Source organism: Stegostoma tigrinum, chromosome 27, assembly GCF_030684315.1.
Source record: "Stegostoma tigrinum isolate sSteTig4 chromosome 27, sSteTig4.hap1, whole genome shotgun sequence".
Lineage (NCBI taxonomy): Eukaryota > Metazoa > Chordata > Chondrichthyes > Orectolobiformes > Stegostomatidae > Stegostoma > Stegostoma tigrinum.
In genome coordinates, this window is record NC_081380.1 from 22,107,290 (window position 1) to 22,127,098 (window position 19,809).

General features: G+C 41.3%; 1 protein-coding gene across 1 annotated transcript in view; it reads right to left on the reverse strand.

The window, feature by feature from the left end:
- The window catches only part of LOC132211021 (carbonic anhydrase 4-like), a 28,650-nt gene extending 16,602 nt beyond the window's left edge, over window positions 1–12,048 (reverse strand). The window contains exons 1-3 of the mRNA XM_059655329.1: window positions 11,765–12,048; window positions 10,425–10,460; window positions 2,901–3,074 (exon numbers count right to left, since the gene is read on the reverse strand). Of these exons, the coding sequence (XP_059511312.1) occupies window positions 2,901–3,074; window positions 10,425–10,460; window positions 11,765–11,825 (271 nt within the window). The 5' untranslated portion in view covers window positions 11,826–12,048. The remainder of the gene's footprint in view (window positions 1–2,900; window positions 3,075–10,424; window positions 10,461–11,764) is intronic.
- Window positions 12,049–19,809: the final 7,761 nt, after the last annotated feature.

A 19,809-nucleotide genomic window follows, 5' to 3' on the forward strand; every position in this document is an offset into this window, starting at 1 on the left:
AAGTCAATAAAGAATTCAAGATAAACTCTTCACCCATTGAGTTGAAAACTAAACGATGTCTACAAAAGTTTATCATTGCGAAACATACCAGTCAAATAAAATAAACAACTGTGCTCTCAGGTTAAACATTCTAACACCTTAAGATCTTTTAAGGTATCACCGTAATTTTTAAATTTATTACTTGTGTTCTCATGTATTTGTTCTCGTCACAATTTTAATATAATTTAATGGAGTTAGTAAATAAAATGTCCCCTCACTCAAGAAAACCCTATAAGTGGCTCCTTCATTTTAATGCAATTGACTTCACCTTTAATTGACACGTGACATGCTAAGAGAAATAAAAAATATTTATTGGGACTGACCAAAAGGAGCTTAGAAAAAGGAAGCCAATACTCACTCCTTTCTTGGTCATAATAAAGATTAGATGAACACGTGGCTTATATGGTATCAGACCTATTGTGCAAAATAGAATGCAGAATACAGAAACAGGCTAGGATAAAAATAAGATCAAATTTCCACACCAATGACAAGGCAAGAAACGAATGGAAATGCTTTTCGATTTTCTAACTTTTGATCTTTTCCTCAAACATAATGTAACTTGTGTATGACTGTGCTCTCTGGTAATGATTTCCACACAGTCTGGGTTTGTAACTCCATCAAACTGCAAGTAGGGCTCCAATCGGGACAGGGCTTTGCGATATTTCTTCTTTTTGATCCTACTTGATAGAATTAATCTGAAATGATAACAGATTTTACCAAGGTAAAGCAAAACTTTCCATCATTTCTAGATAGTGAGTGGCAAGAATGCAATCAACTGAGCTATAGCTGACCCATTATACCCTTCAGCTGCTCTATCCTTCAACCCTTCATTTTATTCTATTCATTTTATCCAGTCTTTATTGTAATTTGCTGCTACCACTCCTTGAGAGGGGGCATTTTAGACCAAAGTATGTCATTGCATAAAATGTGTTTCTGAAGGTGACCTCAGGTTCTTTTGTGTACGCATGGGCTGAAAATTCTCAAAACACAATGAACATAAAAGCCCTTAATATTTTGAAGTCTCTAATAAATCTCCCTTTAACTTTTTCTCTAGTTTTACCACATGACTGAAGACCCTCATCACTGGTACAGTACCAATTAATCTTATCCCCAACCGCCCTACAACTCTCCTCAGCACACAAAACCCTTCATAAGATAGGTTGTCCAGAATAGTTACAATACTCCAGCCGGGTCCTTCACAAAAGATTTTACATAACCTGTTTTTGTACTCAGCGAGATAGATAACAAGGATGAACGCAGCAGGCCAAGCAGCATCAGAGGATCAGGGAAGTTGACCTTTCGGGCCTCGACCCTTCTTCAGAAATCTTCATTTCTGAAGAAGGGTCTAGGCCCTAAACGTCAGCTTCCCTGCTCCTCTGATGCTGCTTGGCTTGTTGGGGTCATCCAGTTCTGCACCCTGTTATCTCAGATTCTCCAGCATCTGCAGTTCCTACAATCTTTGTACTCAATGACACTATTTATAAAGCTAAGGGTTCATCTGAACTGGATGCCTTTTCCACTTTGAGCACAACCAGCTTTAAATCTCCACTTTATTTAATTGTCATATAATTCATCCTCCACACTGTCTAGTAAATCCTTATAGCAAAAGATCTGAACTTCTGGCAGTTTATCTGTCTCCATCACACCCATTCTGATGGTACTACCGCCTGCAGTTACGGGCTGGCCTCAAATGTCCACCTATTTCTTCAATAGAGGATTCACCACTACTGTAGTTAACAGGGTTCTCAGCGCTGTCTGGCCCATTTCCCACACTTTTGCCCTCATTCGTTTTACAACAGTGATAGGGTTCCCCAACCTTCACTTACCGTTCCACCAGCACCAACATCCAAAGGATCATTAGCTGTCATTTAAACTACCTCTAGAGGGATGACACTACCACACACATATTCTCCTCCACTCCCTTATCAGCCTTCTGTAGTATCCATTACCTCCAGGACACCCTGGTCCACTGCTCTTCCATTATCAACATCTCCCTGTGCTCATACAGCATCTTCCCATGCAATTGCAAAAGGTGTAACATTTACTAACTCCCTCTTTGCCATCCAAGGCCCCTGACACACCTCCAAGAAGAAGCAGCAATTTACCCGCACTTCAGTCAATCCAGTCTCCTGTATTTACTCCCCAAAATGTGGTCTGCCCTGCACTGGAGAAACAAGACACTAACAGGGCGACTGCTTTGCGGAACACTTCAATTCTCTCCAAAAAGGTGACTCTGAGCTTGCAGTTGCCTACCACCTCAACACAACAAATTGCAAGTTCCATTGCTAGCTTCAGCTTTATGGTCGAGTCTTATTTTCTTGTTCCTTTCTCAAATATAACATCTCTGCCTCGAACTTGCTGCAGTGCTACTGCGAGCTGAAGCACAAGCTGAAAAAACAGTATTTCATTTTCTGCTTGAGAACTCTGTAGCCTTCAGGACTCAGTATCAAATTCAATAATTTTAGAACCTGAACACGTTCCTCTATGTTGTTTATACAGGTCTACAGCCCAGGCCCTGTCATCACATAGCTGCTTTCAGCACAGCCAACCCATTTTCAACTACTGATGGCCCCCAGGGGCAGCTTTTCTTTCTCCAGGCTTACCACTATCCATTTCTTTGGCTGCTCAACTGCTGTTCTGTCTCTCTAGACTCTACCTCTACCTATCATTCACTCCATTCCCCTCCCCCTTCCGCCCCATCCTTGGTCTCAGCATAAATACCATCCTTTCCTAGTTACAAGTAGTTTTGAAGAAGGGTCACTGGACCTGAAACATCACTCTGCTTCTTCACTACAGATGCTGCCAGAGCTCCTGAGTTTTCCCAGCAATTTCAGTTTTTGGGTTGAATGCCTAGAACTTACGTGTGTGGCCGTCATTTTCAACAATCCACATTTCAGTTGTATTGGGTTTATCATAGCCCTCAAATACAATGGGAACTAATCTTGTATCAAGTTTAGCATCAGCGGTTACAATATTGATGGGAGACTGCTTCAGCATTCCACACGTTGGATAACCAATTCTCCAGGTGTTAGGTCCTAGAAAGGATGTTACAAATCAGTTAGCAGAGTACACAGTGTATTTGTACATAATAGCATTCAATGTTCATTTGACATAGGGTATCACTATCAGCTCTCCGTCAAGGAGTTACAGGGCAGGACCTGGATCAGGATTGGACCATCTAACTAAGATTGACAGTGCAGCTCAGTTCAGAAAGACTGCTGTATGGTCATAGTGAGAGAGAGAGATATTTCCCTCCCTAACCCTATCTGCCTTTCAGTGGAACTGCTCTCTCCAGGACTCCCTCATCTGCTCTGCACTCCCCATTAACTCCACCAACCCTGGCAACTTTCCCTGCCACCGCAGGAAGTGCTACCCCTGTCCCTACACCTACCCTCTCACTTCCAATCAAGGCACAAAACAAACCTTCCACATTAGACAGGGGTTCACCTGCACATCCGTCAACTTGGTCTACTGTATCCACTGCTCCCGACGTAGCCTCTTCTATTGGTGAGACCAAGTGTAGACTCAAAAACCATTCTGTAGAGCATCTGCGCTCTGAACATGACAAATGACAAAACCTTCTGGTCGCAAAACACTTTAACTTCCCTTCCCACTCCCTAGGTGACATGTCCATCCCGGGCCTCCTCCAGTGTCACAATGACACCAACCACAAACTGGATGAGCAGCACCTCATATTCTGCCTCGAAAGCCTACAGCCCAACAGCCTAAACATGGATTTCAGCAGGTTTAAAATCTCCCCACCCCTGGCCTCATCTCACATCCAATTCTTCCTCTCATCCCTGCATCCTTGACCTGACGTAACCTGTCCATCTTCTCTCCTACCTATCGATCCTTTCCATTTCACTGGCTAATCCCCACCACTCCCTACCTGCCCTCACCATCCCACCTACCTTCTCCAGCCCCCATCCTCTTCTCTATTTCTGAGCTCCCTTCCCTCTCCCCATTTCTGAAGAAGGGTCTTGACTCAAAGAGTCAACTTTCCTGCTCCTCTGATGCTGCCTGGCCTGTTATGCTTCTCCAGCTCCATACTGTGTTAGCTCTGTATAGCCACAGTGATGCAATTTGTTGAGGTAAATAAAAAGGTCCCTATTGTCTGTTCAGATGATTTTAAAGGTTCCATAATAATACTTGAGGAAGAGTATGGAGTCTGAGTTAACATTTATCTCTCAACCAAGAGAAATTATTTGGGTCATTTATCGTGATGTTTGTTCAATTTCGATGCAGCCTTCAGAGAAAAGAATATCAGTAATTGCCCTTCAAATAAATATTTAAAATTGCTGGAAAGTGCTTCAGTACACATAATAATTGTTTATTAAAAATTCAAAAACAAAATAAATTTAATGACACAAAATTACACAATTCTTGAACATTGACTGTCATTGTTGTTCCTCAAAACAAAGACGATATCTGACCAGCCTCACATGGGGCTGAACATAGAAGTGTTAAAATTTAAAAACAAATTTAAAAGGATTTGAGGGAAAGAACAAAAAAAGACTTGACTGTAAAGCTGAAGCTAACAATTGAATTAGTGATTCCGCATATGTAAAAGGCAAATTGGTCTTCATCTTATTTGTAATTCCATTGTTCAGTACAAAAAGGACTGCTCATCCCAGCAGTCATAGTGTTGGAGAATTTATATCCCAATTAAGATCTTTTGATTTACAAGAAGTTGGTGAAGACATAAACAAACAGAGATGCACACTGGGACTTTCCAGCTCTCGGTTGGAATAGCCAAAGGTTGAACTTTCAGTTACCTACTTCTCTGCTACCTGGACCTTCTGAATCCAAGCAGGAGTCAGAGGATTCAGATAGTTCATACCTAATTATATTCAGCCACAAAAATATTTAACGGACTATCACCATATCTAACTTCTGGATAACAATTTAATTGAATCACCTCAAAATCTCCCTTTGAGGCCCATCTAACCCCCTTGTCCCCAACTCTCATCCTCTCTCCCTGGGCTAGAGTTCAGCACCTGACCCCACCTTTGATGCCCCCCCCCCGCCAACTTCCCCAACCACTGTCTTTCTCGTAATCTGACTAGACCCCACCACTCATATCAACCCCCAACTGGCTCCGAACCTGACCCGATAACAACCCAACCAAGTGACTACCCATCCAGCTGCCACCCCATCACTTCACCCACCCAACCCTTTCACTCAATCATCTGTTCATTGATTCACTAACACACCAAAAAGGTGTTTAAACATCTCAAAGCTTTTCAGCTATGTTGGTGAGTGCATTTACCATACTATGCCATAAAAATGAGGTCCTGTTTTGCTCCTCCTGACAATTCAATGTTACAAAGAAAGATTCCAACAATAGATATTTGATGCATTTCTCAAGAAGCCAGTTTGAAACTTCCAGCCAGAAATGCAAAGCTTGTCCTTGGAGGACAAAGTAGGGGGAAGGGCAATCAGACCATGACTGCAGCCATACAGAAGACCCTGGCCATAGTTTTCACTTTAACAAAATAGGAAAAAAATGTTCAATAGCACATTAAAATTTATGACAGCTGCTTTAACATGACTTTGTACTCGAAGGAGATTTTCTTTTTATTCATCACTTCTAACGCATCACCAGATCTTACATTTTACTTGGAACGACTTTAGTTTCAAAATGACTGAGGTACTACTTGCTATTAATGCTTACCTTTCAAAGACAGTTATATTTTAAACAGTCTCCTTTAATTCAAAGTTTGGGAGTGATTACCATCTTTATAGATTTAATCCAAGATAAACACAAGTGACCTGCTTCTAATTGCAACAGAAACTCACATCAAGGTTTATTGAAAGGAAGGTGCACCATTTAACATTTTGACACAAAGAAGGAGGCAGTCGGTCAGGCTGTGTACAGACTTTGGGTGGAGTTTTTCCCTGAACAATGTGGGTAATGGTGAGACAGATAGGGAAATACAGCAAACATTGAAATTTGAGATTCAAGATGGCAAGAAATGTTCAAATTTCCACAAGGTTTCAACCATAAGATGAGAATCCTGCTAGTAAGCAGGAGAGAGAAATTAGACAACACATCTCGTCACTTGAAATTCAGAGCACTTATTTGGTGACTTCAGCTCACTGGGATCTTCTCCAGGTACTTATCTTGGCCAGCATTTGGTAGTGGCCACATGGCCCCTACTTCCATGAAGGTTGGAATCTCCCAAGCACCAGCCTCACCACATCATCATGGCACATCTCCAACTCATTCATAATATAGAGACAGTAGGAACTGCTGATGCTGGAGTTTGAAATAACAAGATGTGGAGCTGGATGAACACAGCAGGTTAGGCAGCATCAGAGGAATAATTCGTAATACAGTTCACTTCAATGTTGAACTTTAAAGTTCATTGACATGATTTGTTTGCAATGCTGTTGCCAGGTTGTTTTGCATGCAGGGATAGGCACCCATCTCATACATCAGAACAGGGTGTAGCTCAGGGCTTTTAACTTGCTTTTTTAGTGCACTGACACTGGCCCTACTTGGATGCTCACAGCATTTCTGCCTTGCTTTTTCGACACATTGTCACTTCATTCAGAATTTACAGGCTCAAAATAGTTCCGTCTTGCTTTGCCTTTTAGCACAGACACAAAGCATAGCAGCCTGTCATGTTTGCCAGCAATGATCAGTCAAAGGAGTGGACATGATATAGCCTGGTGCTATGCACTAACATGATGTATATGCAGCGTGTAGCAAACACACTAAATGTGCCTCATTCAAATGGCCATGTCTCAAAAGGGAGTAGGCGTTCCTGTCAAGGGAGTTTGCAGTCGATGAAGGGAGAATAACACAGTGAAGGATATTGAATGATATCTGTCCACATTCTCAGACATGGTCATTTGGCTTCTTGGGGAATTAGCTACAGCCCCCACTAATTGGGCCATGACTAGTTCTGCAGGCTACGTCAAACAAATCTGGGGATTAGCATAAAGTCAGTCAGTGAGCTGTACAGCTATCAGTCATCTGTCAAGGTTGTCCTTCCAAATTGGTCAGTTGGACCATAATCAGTGGGCCACTGGTACTTCGTTCTTTGAAAGTCAAGACAGATTATCAGAAGGCACTGTTGTAGTGGGAAAGTTGGGGATTGGAGGCAGCATGTTGGGATGCGGTGGGCATGATCATTGTGAAGGGAAGCAACTAACATATTAACATATGAGGATGGGAGATAAGTGTGGGAGAGCGTAGGTTACCACAGGAGGGGTGCAGGGCAACTGACAGTCAACACCACCATGGCTTTGATGGGGGCACATTACATAATGATGTTTGGCAGAACTCATTTGTAGGCTGGGGCTCAAAGACCAAAGCAGGGAAATAAAGTTGAATAAAAGAATTTGGTGGGAAGATGGGAGCCTTAATCCTTATTGGAGTTGACAGGGAGTGCAAGGCAGAAAGGAGCATGATGGTTTGGAAGTTCATCTGAATTGACAAGCAAAGTCCGCAACTTAATCCATGAAAACCTACCCATGTTAACTTTCATCTTCATCCACCTGCCATGTCAATTGCAAATATATGACAGAAATGAAAAACAGCTGACACTGGTAAAAATAGAGTAAGTGTGGCTTTTGTCTGAGGGTGTGGGCTCTACGTGTGAGCAATGTGAGGCCCTCCAAAGGGCTAATGCATTAGTCAAGCACTTACACAGTACAGGTTAAAAAGATGCCTGTAATCACGAAATTCTGCGCATGAACCTCATGCAGCAACCAACTACATCAACTAAAAGTCACGGCTACCAACAATCTTGACCATGCTATGGATCAATTTGAAACGGTCGAAGACATAGCTATGAAGCAGAAGTTATGTCCAGCCAGTATAAAGTTTCACCAACATTCCACTATTCACAAACACATTCCAACACATCTCATGGCCTGTAGAAGGTCCAGGAGCTGCTCATCGTACCTAGTGGATTGCAATATGTCCACATCATTATCTTTTATACAATGCTGCTTTGAGAGTGTGACATATATCCCAGCACACTGTTGCAGTCAATTGGAACACATGACAAGGGTATGGGATGAATGATGATGATCTGTAAGAGCACAGCATGCTACAGAGTAGGAAAATGATGTTCATCAGAAGAAACATCCTACACCATGACAGTGTCAGTCACAACACAAGACAGGAGACCTTTGGCAGCCACTTTTAATGGAGTGGAGTTGGGTGAAGTAATTACTTATTAAATTTAAATGTATTGATGATGGCATCCCAGTTTAATCCTGAAAATGTGCCACAATGGTTTGTCCTTTAATCACTTTTCCTGTTGTTTGATACAAATTAGTATTACAAAATAGTGGAAGCCTTTGCAATATCCCATACTCTCTCATTTGATGAAAAAAAAAGCTATACTTCAGACAGGGTTAGAAAATTGAGCATTCTGCTGGCTCTCCATGGCAGTTGCCAACCCGTCCATTGTGACAGCCAGATATACACATGCCAGAGGCAGCATGGTATGAATAGCATTGATGGATTCTCCCAACCAGTTTACTTCGATTCAGTTTATTGAGAGCATCTGACAAACCTGTTTGCTACTGCTCCCGTGCATTTCTAGGCCAAGGTCACAGGGTCTTCTATACAGGGCTATGCCAGTGCCTGATCTCTGACAGCCCTCCATCAACCAGAGAGCCAGGGCATTTCTTCTTCAGCCAGCTCTGGAGATGTGTTCACCAGAATGTTTTTGTTTTCTTTTCTTTATTCATTCACGGATGAGGGCATTGCTGGCTACGCAGTATTTATTGCCCATCCCTAATTGCCCGTAGGGCAGTTAAGAGTCAACAACATTGCTGTGGGTTTTTCCCAACAACCGACAATGGATTCACAGTCATCATTAGATTCTTTATTCCAGATATTTATTGAGTTCAAATTCCACCATCTGCCATGGCAAGATTCAAACCCAGGTCCCCAGAATGTGATTGGGGCCTCTGGATTAACAGTCCAGTGATAGCACCACGAGGCCATCACCTCTCATCTCTAATCTAGCTGAAGTGCCCAGTGGAGTGTCACTATGAGAGCAGGTGGAGGGTGCTGGAGACAGCCTTGCCAGTGCATCCTCTAAAGAACATGTGATTTCTTCCTCAGGAGGTGGAGGCAGTGGTTTTGGCTGGAGGTGGGAATTCATGGTAGAGACTGTGTGGATGAAACACATGCCCCAAAAGGCAAAAGAGAGAGTGATTTGCAAAATAGGGACTGAGTTTAGCCATGATAAGAATACATTCACAGTTGTAGTGAAAACCACAGCACTTGATATTGAATCTTATTTTGTTGCCAGGACATGGAGGTCTCAACATCATCAAACGTGTGATCATTGTCTTCTCCTGCAAAGGTGAGCACTCTCTTCTCATAGCAGGTAAGCAAACTAATGTCAGGCATCTCAATGCCCACCCTGATCCTCTGCCTTACTGTGGGCTATTTTATCTTGGAATGAAACAAGGGCAGGAATTGAGTGAGAAAAGTTAGGCTGGCACATTGGTGCTGATGAGGGAAGTGGTGGTGAAGTGTCCCAAATAAATGACAGGGAAACACAGATGGCAGGAAAGGTTAGTAGTTTGATGGGAAGAGGTTGGGAACAACTTACGGACGATGGACACCACACTGAGCCAGTGGCAACATCAGAACAGCCTGGTGGGCTCTGGTGCCACGGTCCCATCAGTGATCCCAAAGAAAAAGAGCCATCCTACTTTCCACCAACTTGTCAACTAGGATCATGTTCCCTTAAACTCCATAGTTGTGTGATACAACTGATTGGCTTACTCCGTCAGAGAACAATTAGCAGTCAATTCCATTGCTGTGGTTCTGGAGTTACATGAAGGCCACGCCAGGTAAAGGTGGCAGTTTTTCTTCTGTAAAAATCATTAGTGAATCAGTTGGACCTTTATGGCATTGGTTACTTGGTCATGTTTGGGCTAGCATTTAATTTCAGATTTTTACTGAATTCACAATTCATCATCTGCAATTGAGAGATACAACCCATGCCCCTGAAACACTAGCCCAGGACTCAATTACTAATCCAGCAACATTATCACCATACCACCCCTTCCCTCATTCTTGCTATGAATAGAATACCCACTTCTTTTTCTTCATTCATAAAGTTTTAATCAGCTTAGATGATACTGAAAATAATTAGATTACTAATTAAACAATAGCAGGCTAAAGAGTAATTATTGTTATTTAACTAGCATTATGAGCATTTTAGTTCTAATGCTGTTCTTTTTGACTTTGTGAAGTTTCTCTATGTTTTCCATTTTTAATATGAATAACAACATGGATAATTTAAAAATTATAGGTGTGTTAGTGCATACATTTTTAACATGTTTATGACATAGAATTATCAGTTCTACAAACTGCCACCAAATACGGTGACTTTAATCCTTACCACAGCTGGTGTTCTGGACATCATAGCACCAATCTGCTGGACAAAATAAAACAAAGTCAGTTTCCTTGTTAAATTGCCTCCAATAAATTCTGCAATGTACTACTTCTGAAAGCTACTACATTACAATCTTAATTTCTTTTTAATTTTACTTAAAGCTACCTTCAACTAAGCACCGCCTCCCCCATCACTGTGACATACTTTGGAAACCTGAACAAATTTACAAAAATTCTCAAACAAATTCTTGAGCCAGAGATACATATTGATGTAACCTTCCCATATAATTAAAACACAATGCACTGGGCTCATCATTTTGAGTGGTTAATGGAAACATGACATACAGAATTGTTCTTATTATGCCATACATCAAGAATAGTCCAAGGGTAAAGTCATCATAGACTTTCTGGACCACAGAGTTGCTCTCTCATTAGAAAGAGACAACTGATGGTCGTTTAATCTGAGGGTCACCAGACCTTAGGTGAGGGGAGAGGATGAGAAGGATGTTCTTTCATTATATCCTCTGCTGGTGTGACGATTGAACCTATGCTGTTGATATGAACAAACCAACTGTCCAGACTACAGATGTAATACCACGACTGACTATCGTCCAGTAAGTAAGACAACTGCTATTTTCCATCCATTAAACAAATTTTTCTTTGTCTAAACTCACATTGACCATCCTAATCTATGGTCCTCAATTTTATTAACCAGCCTCTTTATGTGATAAAACAAAGAACTGTGATGCTGGAAATCTAAAACAAAAGTATAAATTGTTGTAGAATCTCAGCAGGTCCAGCAGCAAATGTGGCGAGAAAGCAGATTTAACGTTTTGGGTCCAATGTTCTGAAGAAGGATCACTGTTGATGAAACTTTCACTCTGCTTTCTCTCCAGAGATGCTACGAAACCTGCTCAGTTTTCCCCAGCAATTCTTATTTTTGTTATATTTTGTGAAAAGCTTTGTCAAAGTTCACACAATATCCGCTCCAATCTCACCCATCTGTACTACCACTTCACCAAAACATATCAATTCGACTGGTCGACAACAATACAAATCCGCTGGCTTGGCTTGATTTAACTCAACAGTATAAACGGGCCAACCTGCAGCTATAATAGGGATGTCCTTACAGCCTTTCATGAACAAGGGGTCAGGTTTGGTGCTTCCCAAACTTTTGGTACCTCTCCCAATATTTACTAAGGATTTGAAGATCTATCCCCACTCTAACATCCATCAGTGACCAGGGATGCAAACCATTCTGACCAGGTGACTTACCAAATCCGAAGCCTAGCTGATTCTGACGAAAACTGTCTCCAATTGAAACATTACCACGAACAGGAGACTTACTTGCTTCCAAAGTCGGCAAGGGCAAACAAAAGCTCAAAAGCAACAAGGATAGAGAGTGCATTCTCTCGTCCTTACTCTCCTTTGTCAGCTCCTCCTGTATCAAAAGTGAGGGATGCAATGGATTTGCAGGAACTGAGAGCTGACTCCCGCCTGGGGGCTTTTTAATGTCTGGCCGGGACAGCCACAAGATGCCGAGCTCCTCCCCCTGGATCCACCTCTCAGAAAATTCCCTCAGAATGGAGCCGGCACCAGGGCGCAGTGCGGGAGGGGCTAGCGATCTGAGTTCCGGGCGCTGGGGTTATATTGATGGCTTTTCAGATTCAGCTCCGCCCGCAGGACGATCCCTTCGTCAGTTTCCAAGAGTGCGACTGAGCTCGAGTGGCGAGGTTGCAAACGGCGCTCCTTAAACTAAAACACTTGTCAGTTAAGAGCAATGTCGTTTTTTTAAAGCTAAGAAAACTTTAATAACGACAAAAAGTTAAAAGTGACTTGACTGCCATGACCTATGAAAACGCGTAGCCAAAACAAAACAATGATCTCACTTTTGTGTTGTAACCGCTGTACCAAATTGCCATTTACTGCCAAGTGCAAACCAGTGGGCTGGGACTGGGGAGAGGAGAGGATATTAACAGAGGGTGGTCGGAGGTAGACCCGAGACCTGAGTTCAGTGTTCAAATCTAAAAGAACATGTCAGAATTTCACCTTTGTAATCCAAATGGTTGCGTCTATTTATATTTTAGAAATTTCCAATTCTATGACAATTGCTAGGGCACAGCTTGTGACAAACAGTCCAGGAAGCAGGGCTGCTGAATATTTAATCATGTGTCTGAGATAATACTATGCAAATTAGCAGTGAGTTGCGATCTTCCTCATTACCTGTTGTGACATTGTCACATGACACTAACTTATTCACCTCAAATTCGTCTAGTGTCGTTATTATCTGCTCTGATTTGTAATAATGGGATAAATTTGTTTGTAGAATCGGGTGTATGTGATCTGACTGCATTAAGAGTTCATGTAATAATGGATAAAAGGTGTTTTTTGTCTTTTTTTTTCAAATTTGAGGTTTAGAATTCAAAATAGTGACATATAGGTGTTGATTACATTTGCAAAGGGGTTTCCTTTAAAAAAAAAGTCCTTCCAAAAGTCTCCATTCTGTATTGTACAGTGGTCCCCTATGATGTTAATGAAATATGTTTATTCAGTTAAAAAAAATGGCAGACACTGTAAATCAGGAACAAAAACAAAAATAGAACATAGAACATAGAAAAGTACAGCACAGTACAGGGCCTTTGGCCCACGATATTGTGCCGTGGAATTATCCTAATCCAAAGGTAAAATAACGTAACCTACATTCCCCTCAATTCACTGCTGTCCATGTGCATGTTCAGCAGTCACTTAAATGTCACTAATGACTCTGCTTCCACAACTACCACTGGCAAACTATTCCATGCGCTCACAACTCTCTGGGTGAAGAACCTCCCTCTGACGTCTCCTCTATACCTTACTCCTAACACCTTAAAAGTATGGCCCCCTCATGGCAGTCAATCCTGCCCTGGGGAAAAGTTTCTGGCTATCGAAATTGCTGGAAAAGCTCAGTAGGTTTGGCTTCATTTGTAGAGAGAAATCAGAGTTAACATTTCGGGTCGAGTGACCCTTCCTGGTTTACCACAGGTTGTTAAATGCTATCAGCATGTTTTTGGTTCAAAATAATTGAGAATTGGTGTCAGTTTAGAAAACCCACAGGATTGAATATTTTCAAGAGAAGATCTTACTGGCGTTAGAACCAAGTTAAGTTTGCTTTCTTTACAGGGTCTCAAGACTGTTTAGGGAATGGGTTATCTCAGTCAAAAAGTTTAGATTGTTTTACTATCAAACCAGGAGAGTTTGAGTTAAAATCTGCTGTTCATTAGAACTGAGGAAGAGTGGCTGACAGAGTTGTGGAAGAGTACATATTGACAGATTTGGTAATGATTTATCAAATCATCTTCATAATCCATAGCAAAGAAACTGTTGGGATCACTGAAGTAGAACCATAAGGATTTGCAAGACAGCTTTGAATCTCTATAAATGGATTCTATCGGGAATAGGCTGTAAACTTAAATTGCTGCATGTTTTAATGGCTTTCTCACTGTGTTACATATTTAAATAGCTTGTTATTTTATTTATCATTTGTGTAGTAAATTTTTGCTCTCCTCATAATATCCTAGTGGCAAGGCACTTAAGTATTAGAAAACATAAAATATGACATTGCTATGAGCCAGGATTACTTAAACATGTCATTTTTTTGCCAGACAGGCCATACATGGCAGGTAGTAAAGAACGCCAAACAATCAATTAAAATTGCACCCTCAATCTCAATACCAGCTTCTGAAAAACAATTCAATTGGGCCTTAACAGATTGCATGCATCTCCTACCCAAAGTTGGATTAGATTCCCTACAGTGTGGAAACAGGACCTTCGGCCCAACAAGCCCACAACGCCCTTTGGAGCATCCCACCCAGACCCATCCCCCTGTAACCCACATACCCCTGAACACTACTTGCAATTTAGCATGGCCAATGCGCCTAGCCTGCACATCTTTGGACTGACATTTATGTACAAGAACACCCCAGATCCCCCTGTACCTCAGGCTCTTTCATCTGATTTCATTTAAAAGTGGATAATGAGCATCCGTATATTTTAACAATAATGAATGTTTCATTAAAAAATTCCTGAATTTGTGCTTTTTGGAAAAAAAACATTGTAAAAATGGTCGTGGAAAAGTTAGTTCAATATTGAAGATAAGGTTACTCCATGAAATAGAATCAGATCAAGGTTCAAATTTAATTCATAGATATAAAAGAAATCATGAATAGTTTAAGAATAGAGTAATTTACATTTTCTACTTAACACCCACAATCTCAAGGGACATTAGAAAGATAGCATCAAACTTTTAAAAATCTGGTTATACCTATTTCACATGGTAGTTAACTCAGTATTTTTCATGATGCTAACAAAATGCTGTCCTCAAGCCAAAAAGATGTTTTACCTATAGAGAAATGAGTAATGTGAGTAAAAGCTTCAGTGTTAATGTGATGACAAATATGTAAGCTGTGTGTCCTAGTGACTGACAGCCCCTATCAAAGAACACATCCCATTGAACCTTTGCAGGTTGATCAAGTTCAACCATCCCATGCTTGCAATCCTGTACTAAGAATTACAGTAGAAACCAATTTAGAAGTATCAGGCAGGCTCCCAGTGTGCTAGTAATACACAGAACACTGTTTTATGCAGGCAAAAAGATTTGTACGTTCAAAGCATATTTTTCATTGAACAAAGGGGATCGTGGAGACTGCCAGTCTCAATTGCATTCCTATTGCAGCACCACAACCAATCAGAATCTATCTGCATGGTCTGAAAACTAAGATTGACAGCTAATTGTTCTTGCTGCAGCTTCAAGCCAACAATGGCCAAACCAATCAGCTTCCTCTTCTGTGTTTTATAAATTGGTGACCCTTTATTCAAAAATGTTTCTTGAGTTTTAGTCCTGATGTATGTGAGCAAAGTATCTTGATATCTTGTCTTCTTTTAGCAATATGTAAATTCTGTACCACCAAGCAATTACTTATCAAACTTCATGTGAACAAACAGAAAATGCCGGAGATCCTCAGCAAGTCAGACAACATCTATGGAGAGGGAAACAGAAATATACTTCAAATCTTACTTCAGACATCTCTTTTGCCTTTCCATAAATATTTTATTTACAGATTTTCTGCAGTAATTTACTTCTGTTTACGTGTAAATGAATATTTTAAAAATTAATAAAAAGTTAACCTCTTCCTAAATTTGCCAGTGACATGTTCATCCATTTGTAACTACTTCTACTTTGCCCATAAATCCATTTGACTTCAAACTGAGAAATACTTATAATGTTACACCTGGGCTGTCTGAACCAGAAACAAAACTTCTGTACCACAAGCATAAATTGCATTCTGATTCATGGTCTTCCATTTTATCCGCACTAAAATGTGGACAGCAATTTAACAGTGGCATACTCAATGCCAAGGTCCACAAATGAAGCATGATCAGAAGGAAGGAGAACATCTTGGAATGGGAGAGGGACAAAAAGCAGGACAATAATCCTCAAAATTCTTCTTTATATCAATAGTTTATACTTGTATGACATTCATCACAATTATTTTCTCGGGGCCTTTAAAGAGAGGAATGTACACAACATACACAAAGGAAATTGAGATGAGGAGAAGATTGACATAAAGTACTCAGTTGCAGGTATTAGGAGGCTTTTAAAAGTAAGGATAGAGGTAGGATTATGAAGTACTTTTAACAAAGATTTTCTCAGGGACTGAGGCATTTTAAAAATCTTAAAACATTTATTTAAGTATATGAACATAGATGTATTTTGCTTGGGATGTATAGATCTCTGTGTAACGTATATCACAAATTCCTTTTCACACATTATCACACGCTAAACGTAAATACAAGTGATGGTATTGCATTTGTACAGATTATAATTATTTTAGTCTCTGATTTATTATTTCCAGTCTCTCACATGGCAGACCTGTAGGTTCTGATGCAATAAAGTGGAGATTTTGTAAAGTGACGCATTTACAGCATGTTGTGAGATTGCTTGTAGTCAAATTCTTGTGAGATTGACTCACAGGTAGCCACCTGCTTTCTTGCAACCTGCTTCTAAGTATGGCTGAAAGACTGGCTAGAGTGATATGCTCAATGGGTTTGGTAGAACTGCCAATAAACAGCATTTAACTGTTCTTTTAAACATATAAAGACAATGACGCTACCTCAAATGACTTTTCCTTACTTCAAAATTTTCTTTCCAAATAAGCTGGAGTGTTCTTGTTCTTTACATATTCCTAAATTGTGAGCTAACACTCTGATGATTTAAGATAATTGTTTTAGAATTACCCACTCAATCTAACATACAATTTTGAATGTTCAAAGTTTTTGAGAGGATTTGCAGTTTGGGTTGTTGATTCAGTTGTTGACTTGCTCGCCGAGCTGGTAAGTTTGTTTGCAAACATTTCATTATCATCACCTCATGCCCCTGGTGAAGTGTCAGTGTTTTATCCTGCTTGCTATTTATGTGTCTCTGTTTGCTGGGGTGGGTGGTATCACTTCTGGATTTGTTTCTTAGTGGTTGGTATATGTTGCCTTAGCTAAGGAAACACTAACCTCACTACTAGACAGACCAAGGACACAGACACCCAACAACACCAACACCATGAGCAAAGACTGCACCTCAAACTATTGGATCTGTGTCTCACAACCCACTTCACTTCCAATGGCTAGGTATACAGACAAATCAATGGAACACTCATGGGATCACTGATATCAGGATTAATAGTGGAAGCCGTAATGCAAAGACTGGAGTGCACAGCCCTTCCCACCATCCAACCAAAACTATGGATCCACTCTGAGGATGACACCTTTTGTGATTATCAAATGCTCTAAACTGAAAGAAACCCATCTACTCATAAACAACATCCTCAGTGGCATAAAATTCACAAGGGAAGAGAAGAACAAAAAGACTTCTCTCCCTGGATGTAATGTTCAAAAGTATGGCCAACAGTGAGCTCCAAACTAGCATATACAGGAAAGCCAACCAAATGGATAAGGTACTCAACTACAATAGCAATCATCCAATACCCACAATGAGCTGCATCAAAACATTGTTCCAGCAAACTGCAACACACTGCAGCACCCCAGAGTTGCGCAAAGCCGAGGGAGAACACCCACATAGCATCTTTGGAAACAACGGTTACCCAAAAAGCATAATCCGGCGATACCTACACAACAACAGCACTCAACACGACCAGAGAAACTCGTCACCCTATCATACATTATGGATGTATCTGAAATGACCACCAGATTACTCCACCCCCTAGGAATCATGGTAGCCCACAAACCAACAGCTATACTATGACAGCGACTGATGAGAATAAAAGATCCAACAACCACAACTAACAGAACCAACATTACTTACAAGATACCATGCAAAGACTGCCAAAAAAATTACATTGGGCAAACCGGAAGGAAACTAGCCATCAGGATTCACGAACATGAACTAACTACTAAGAGACATAGCTAACTATCACTCATTTCAATACACATGGACAAAGAGGGACACCAATTGGACTGGGACAATGTAGCCATCCCAGGACAACTCAAGCAAAGATGTGCACAAGAATTTGAGGAAGCCTGGCACTGAAACTGGAACTCCATTAACAAACATGTAGAGCTGGACCCTATTTACCAACCACTAAGAAACAAATCTGGAAGTGATGCCACCCATACCAACAAACTGAGTCAAAAATAGCAAGCAGGACAGAACACCCGCGCTTCACTAGAGGCGCACAAATGATGTTACCCAAAATGTATCAAAACATCTGCAAACAAATTTACCAGCTCAGCGAGCAAATCTGGAACTGACTTTTATTATTTTCAAGAAATGGCATTGTCTCATAACAGTGTGGGAAGTCTTTGTACACCTTAAAACAGGGGAATGCTTCTAATCAATAAGGGAAGGGCTGACCCTAAGAAGTGTATTTTTGTTCCCTTTGTGTCCTGTTTTATAATTTAAAACTAATTTGAGGTTTGGAATCGGGCATGCTAGCACTGGTCACGTTAATGCATTTTCTGAGCTTGTTTGTATAGGATATGTTTACATTTGTACGCAGTCGATAAATTGTAGTGGAAGGTTTGTGTATGTCTGTCGCTGTAGGAATGCGACTGCTGAAAACTAGAGGAAGGATGCAAAATCTAAGGCTACGTTTAAGTTTAGATTTCTGTTTTTGCATGCGTATTTGTATAAATCAAATTCAAAGCTTCTTTTAAAGATGCGTCATTTATTCCTATGAGGAAAGTGCACTTTCAGGAAGTACGTTTTCGAATTTCTGTTAATCATTAATGCTACGGACCATCTCGGGAGGAGGGGATAGTTTTTGAAATATCCTTCCTGCCCTGCAGCATATCATCTGGTCCTAATCCTAGAGCGACCCTGATCAGGTGCTGTTCATCTCAAGGTGTTATGTTCAGCTGTTGCACAGTGAAGACTCCCCTGTCCATATGAAGATCAGACAAACGGTAATGAGGATTTAGTTAGCCACACCACGGACGAGACGAGGAAAGGAAATTATATTCTTTGCCCTCTTCCTTCCGACGGCCTCAGAGCGAGTTCGACAATGAAATATCAATTCATTCACTGAAGCAAGTTCAAGTGGGTTTTAGTGATCCTGGTTATATCTGGCTCAGCCCCTGGACACTCAGCAACATGAACCGGTGGTTCAATAGTTCGGCGGGACACGGCAATACGTCTGTGACTTGGAGCTACTGGTTAGTCCTGTCGCTAGGAATCCCGCAGTTAGCCATCAATCTAGTTTCTGTGGCTTGTAACTGTTCAGTCATCCTCACCATTATCTCTGCAAGACAGCAGCACAAGCCCATCTCCACCCTGTTCGGAAGCTTGGCCTTCTCCGACCTTCTGACAAGCTCATCTTCCTTTTGGATCGCGCTGCTCTTCATCCAGGAGCCGGAGGAGACGATTTTCGGCTCGGAAGAGCTGCTCTATGGCTACTCTATCCTCGGCATCTCCATCCTGTCCACTGTCTACAACCTTATGGCTATTGGTGTTGAGCGATACCTGACAGTGGCGGACTGTCTCAGAGCTAGGTGTTCCATCTGCCATTGGCAAACCGGCCTGGCAGCCACAGGCAGCTGGCTGCTCGCTGGCCTCTTTGGCGGACTGCCTCTGATGGGCTGGAATTGTTTGGACAGAGACGAAGCCTCGTCGGCTCTGTACCGGCCCCTCTGTATCGATTACTTGGTTTCTGTCACCATCCCCAACTGCCTGCTCACTTTCGCTTGTTTACTGATCACCTACGTTGCCATCATTGTCATTTTAAAGAGACAGAAGTGCATTATTGCAGCCCAAGGACACGTTAGCCCCAGGTACAGAGTGGCTGAAGCCCGTGTAGCGAGGAAGAGTGTGATCATTTGGATTATGACTGTGGTCTCCTACAGCCCGT